This window comes from Sinocyclocheilus grahami, unplaced genomic scaffold (assembly GCF_001515645.1).
Source record: "Sinocyclocheilus grahami isolate Dianchi unplaced genomic scaffold, SAMN03320097.WGS_v1.1 scaffold296.1, whole genome shotgun sequence".
NCBI classification, from domain to species: Eukaryota; Metazoa; Chordata; class Actinopteri; order Cypriniformes; family Cyprinidae; genus Sinocyclocheilus; species Sinocyclocheilus grahami.
In genome coordinates this window covers 496365-502385 of record NW_015505475.1, presented here as the reverse complement: position 1 = coordinate 502385, position 6021 = coordinate 496365, and the positions used below count along the sequence as shown (strand labels likewise).

General features: G+C 36.7%; 1 protein-coding gene across 1 annotated transcript in view; it reads left to right on the top strand.

The window, feature by feature from the left end:
• LOC107601003 (zinc finger protein ZFMSA12A-like) overlaps positions 1-5458 on the top strand; it is a 19290-nt gene extending 13832 nt beyond the window's left edge. The window contains exons 2-4 of the mRNA XM_016293012.1: positions 1641-1917; positions 3211-3263; positions 3354-5458. Coding sequence (XP_016148498.1) covers positions 1641-1917; positions 3211-3263; positions 3354-4579 — 1556 coding nt within the window. The 3' untranslated portion in view covers positions 4580-5458. The remainder of the gene's footprint in view (positions 1-1640; positions 1918-3210; positions 3264-3353) is intronic.
• Positions 5459-6021: the final 563 nt, after the last annotated feature.

Below are 6021 nucleotides of genomic sequence, written 5' to 3'. Positions count from 1 at the left end.
TTTTTTTTTTTTTTTGAGTTTCTGCTAGTGATTCCTTTTTTTAAATTTTATTTTAAATTTTTTAATTGAAGATATAACATTCACAGGGGATACAGTCATAGCAATAAATTACATACACAACCAGAATACAAAACAATAAATATATAAAGAATAATAAAAATGAAATATAAACAGAACAAAAACAAATAAATAAAAAGTTAAACATCTTTTCTTTTTTTTCTTTTTTAAAAATGTGGCTAACTTAATTAAATATTCTCAACTAAATATAATTTCGAGGTTAATGAAATCCGCAGTGCTTCATTAATTGTTAAAACCAGGTCAAAATTAATTGCAGATTGACAGACAAAGCTTACATCTCGCCCACATGAACTGAAAAATCTTGGCAAAGTCAGCCATTGGATGCCACAGAAAGGGCAATACATTTTGATCTGAAAAACAAAAACAAGTTGACTGAAGTTTGCACGTTGTATTTGTATTCCATTGTCCTTTCTTTGAGAATATAAAAGATGTTTAACTTTTTATTTATTTGTTTTTGTTCTGTTTATATTTAATTTTTATTATTCTTTATATATTTATTGTTTTGTATTCTGGTTGTGTATGTAATTTATTGCTATGACTGTATCCCCTGTGAATGTTATATCTTCAATAAAAAATAATAATAATAATAAAAAAGGAATCACTAGCAGAAACTCAAAAGAAGAAGAAAAAAAAAGCCACTGCACAAAACAAATCCCAGTCGGGTCCGTCACTTTTTTGGGTCCCCTTGAAACATTTCCGTTGTGGTCCGTGCTATTTGCGGCGCGTTTCTTCATTTGCATGTGTTGTGAGGATTTGCAGCGCGTTTCCTCATTTGCATGTGCTGTGAGGATTTGCAGCGCGTGTGTTGTCAAACTGATGAAGATGTTTTCTTAATTTGCTGGTGTTTTTTCAATTTGCATGTGTTTTCTTAAGTTGCAGCGCCTTGAGCTCTCTCGGCCACTGTAGAAAAGTGCTCTGAGTTGCTGCAGCAAAAAAAAAAGAGCAACAACAAAAACATGTTGCTGGAGACGGTCTTATTATTGAAAATGCATACTGGTTGTCTGCCAGCAGGAGGCGCTTTGATAGCGGTAGAACTAGTGGTTTCCCCAGTAACGGCTGTAATCAAAGCAGCTCCGCTCATGAACGCTACTTTATCAGATAAAATTAAAATGCCATCGAAACTTTTCTGAAGACAGTCCTTTCCCTTCAGAGATACATTCATATAAAACACCTGTGACGGTTTTTTTTTTAAACGTGCAGTGCTCATGTTTAGTCAACGTTTAGTCAAAATTTAGTCAAACGCCACAAATAAATCAATGTAAGGGAAACACTGGTAATGTATATCGAAATATCGGAAATGTGTTTAAAAATCATATCACCATTATTGAAAAAGATTATATTGCGATACATATTGATATTGAATTATTGTCCAGCCCTACTGGATACCCTTACTTGGTAAAAAAGGAAAATGTTAAATTCATGCCAAGTCGCATCAAAACTTATCTGGTTAACCACGTAAGCCTTGGTTGAAGAATAGGGCCTACTTTTGTTAATGTAAAAAGGAATACAGGTGCTGAGCACAATTGGTCTGTGGCTATTGTTTTTGTTGTTTTTTTTTTAAGTTCTTCCATCAATAGTGGAGGATCGAATAGTGTCATCTTTGTCATTGCCGCCTGTTGGTGACTCAATCATTATAAATCAACACAACAATGATGACACGTTACTGCCTATTGATTCTGAAAACCTGCCAAACCAACAACATGGTGTCGACAAGGAAACTGTGACAGGTGATCCAAACATCCAGAATGTGGGATCCAGCTTCAGCAGTGAGTCCTCAGAGTCCTCTAGAGACAGTGATGGAGAAAAAGAAACAAACTCTAATGTCGATGAGTTGCAACGGTAAGTTACCATATTACTAGGTGGTTGGGGTTATTTATTTGTTTATTCTTATTTATTTTGTAATGTATTTAGCATAAATGAATAGGCTAATCCAAAAATCATTTCTATCACCCTCATGTTTAAGTTTTGTTTATTAATTTTTTTCTGTGGAACACGAAGCAAGATATTTGAAGACTATATCTGCAGTTTTGTTTTGTTTTTTACATACAATGAAAGTCATCGGGGTCCCATTGGTGGATGGTCATTATCAAATGAAGTTATTTTGAGTGTTGATGCTTTTAAAGGGTTAGTTTACCCAAAAATGAAAATTCTGTCATTAATCACCCTCATGTCGTTCCAAACCCATAAGACCATCACTCATCTTCGGAACACAAATTAAGATATTTTTGAAGAAATCTGAGAGCTCTCTGACCCTGCATAGACAGCAACACAACTGAAATGTTAACAGACCCAGAAACGTACCAAGGACAACGATAAAACAGTCTATGTGCCATCAGTGGCTCAACTTCAATTTTGCAAAGCTACAAGAATACTTTTTGTGTGCAAAGAAAACAAGAATTGTTTTCCCCAGAATGTAATCAACGTAATCAGCGTTGTTTACGTTCAGCATGCACACGCATTCTCCTGAATGTAAACAATGCTGATTATGTTGATTACATTCTGGGGAAAGCGCACGCATGCGTCGTTGGTACTCTCCAAAATGGTGGAAGACATTAACTCGGGGAAAAGAATTGTTGAATAAATTCTTACTTTTGTTTTCTCTGGCACAAAAATATTCTTGTAGCTTTGCAAAATTTAAGTTGAGCCACTGATGTCACATGGACTGCTTTATCGTTGTCCTTGGTACATTTCTGGGTTTGGGAACATTTTAGTTGTGTTGCTGTCTATGCAGGGTCAGAGAGCTCTCAGATTTCATAAAAAATACCTTGATTTGTGTTCCTAAGATGAATGAAGGTCTTATGGGTTTGGAAGATATGAGGGTGTGTAATTAATGACAGAATTTTAATTTTTAGGTGAACTAACCCTTTAAAGGCAACTTCTGAGAAGTTTCTGAGATTGTATCTTGAGCAAGAATTTTTACAACATTCAACAATAAATTTCAAGGTGGTTACTGTCAGACTGTTGTCAAAATATCTGATGTGAGTAATATCCTCAATAATTAGTCTGTTTGTAATCTAAAATTCTCTTTTTTTTGTGAGGACTTTGAGCACTTCACTACAGAATTTGTTCTGTAGTGTTCCTAAATTAAAATAGAAATAGTTTTGTTGTAGATCCTGTGTATTCTTTTTGTAGGACTAACTCAGAAGAGCCAAGTGTGCCGTCATCCACCGATGATGCTCATAGAGGTACAGCCTCTGAATGTCTGTCGAGATTCTCATTATATCTTTTCAGGATCTTTAAAGCAAACCGTTTCTGTTTGTCATGTTTTCCTCTAGGTGATTTAATTTTTCAGACAGCTGTGCCTCTCCAAATGCCCTCTCTTGACACCTTCCCAAACACACCTTCCAAAGGCTTCCACTATGCAGGCAGGACTGTACATAAATGTCAGCAGTGTACAAAATACTTCATCTATCGCTCTGATCTTGTCAAGCACCAGGAAATTCACACCCAAGCGGGGACCCATGAGTGTCCTCAGTGTGGGCAGGTTTTTGACGATTCAGCGCAGCTGGTGTCACACAGGAGCACCAACTGCAATTCCAGAGTTTTTAAGTGCATCAAATGCACAGCCCACTTTAGATCCCTCAGGACCCTATACAGGCACAACCGAGTGCACAAAGAGAAGAAAACCACACATAAGTGCCCTGAATGTGGACGGCTGTTCACTAGTCTGTCCCGATTAGTCGGTCACCGGCGAACTCACCGAACTCCCACTGTTAAAAGGAACTACACCTGTAAACAATGCAACGAGACTTTCGGGTCGTACCGAGCCAGTGTAATCCACCAGAAGATTCACAAAGTTAAAGACGTCCGCCTTTCTAAACCGGAACAGCAGCCAGGAAAGTGTCGTTTTTGTGACTTGACATTCAACATTGACAGCGAATTAAGAAGCCATCTGAAGACCCATGCAGAGTTCAGGCCGTATATATGCGACCAGTGTGGGAAGTGCTTTTCGGCGAACAGCAGCCTGCTTGCCCATCTCTCAAACCACACGGGTGAGAAACCTCTCCTTTGTTCGCAATGTGGAAAGCGATTTTACAGCAAAATCCAATTAAAATCTCACATGAGATGTCATTCTGGTGAGCGGCCGCACGTCTGTCCTTACTGCGAGAAGCAGTTTTCACTGTCTGGGAATTTGAAGATCCACATCAGAATTCACACCGGGGAGAAGCCGTACGTTTGCCATCAGTGCGGAAAGGGTTTTGTCTCTGCCGGATGCCTGCAGGTGCATCTGCGCTCTCACACAGGAGAGAAGCCGTATCAATGTAAAATCTGTGGCAAGAAATTTGTTGTTTCGAGTCACCTGACGGCGCACATGTGCTTTCACACCGGAGAGCGTCCACACTGCTGCTTGCAGTGTGGGAAACGATTCATCCGACGTTATGACTTGAGCAAGCACATGTACACTCATATTGGGAAGAGGCCGTTCCCATGTCCTCTGTGCCCAAAGGCTTACACGTGTCGTACACACCTAAACAGGCACATGAAGAGCCACAGTGTTTGACTTGAATCATTTTGTCATCCTGAGTGCCTTGTGTGGAGTGAAATCAACCATGATCTTTAAAGCAATAGTTCCCCCAAAAAACTTTTTTTTTTAAAGAATTCTCTAAAAATTACATTATTTACTCACCCTCATGACCTGAGTCCATGTCTACACCCATATTCTGTTTTTTTTCCCTGTGGAACAGAATGACTTTTTAGAAGAATCTTTACGCAAGTGTTTTCCAATTGACAGTTCATTTTAAGCTCTAAAAATTACAAAAACTAAAAAAGACAGGATTGTATTAATAAAATAGTCCTTACAGCTTATGCACTAAATTCCAAGTCTTGTGAAGTCATTTTACTCATTTGTGCGAGTAACAAATTGAAATTATTGTTTTCATGCCCTTCTACTGAGCTATTAACTGTGACCGTATTGAGTCGGTTAGAAAGAAGGGGAGAATTACAACTGAATAACAACTTAAGTTTGCTCTGTTTCCCACACAAAGCTGTTATACAACTACAGAATACTTGCAGACATAGAGTAAATAACTACATCATTTTTGATTTGGGGTGAACTATCTCTTTTAATTAAAACATGTTTCAACTTTGTGTCCTGCCAAGCTGATGTCCTTGAACTTGTGAGAGCTGCAGTTGTTTCATTACAACAGTCATTTGAAGAACAGCTGCAACATTTTCTTGCATTACTGATGTGTAAAACAGTTTCGTGTTGTGGATATTTTCTCTAGAATATAGATTTGGAGCCCACTTTTTTTCTTTTAGATTTAGGTTTTTCTAAGATAATTTAAAGCTAGAATTATCCTCAGTTAGCAACTATTAATGAAATATGCTGAATATTAATATGAATATACTAAACAGAAACAATGTGTTGACATGACTTAAAGTGGGAATTAAAAATCATACAAAACAAAAGAGGTGCTGTGTAATTTTTAATTATCATTTGAACATCAAATGCACAATAAAAAAAAATACAAATAAAGGATTGACACCTTAGTTATGTGGTAAAATTCAAGAGAACGCCATTATTACATCAGGATCTAAAGCCCTTTATGTATAAGAATACATTACAATACACCTGTTGAATTGATGTTCATTGTTATAAAAATATATTCTCAAATTAATTAACTGTTTACTATTTAATTAACTACAACAAAATATAATTGTAAAAACTACGGCAGACACAGTAACTGGCTCTGGCCCCCTCCATAGACTTTTGCTGTTATTATTTTCTTTTTGTTTTGTTATGGTGTTTGCTATTGTTGAATGTTCGAGTATTGTTAATATTTTTAGTAAATGTTACCTTTATAATTATTGCTGTTACTGCATTTGTTATATTATAAAGCTGTAAGAGACCAATTTAAAATAGGTGGGGAAAAGGAGTTTGGCATCTTAACAAAATATTAAGAACAGCTGCTTTTATTTTGCGCTTAAATCAGTAATAAATGG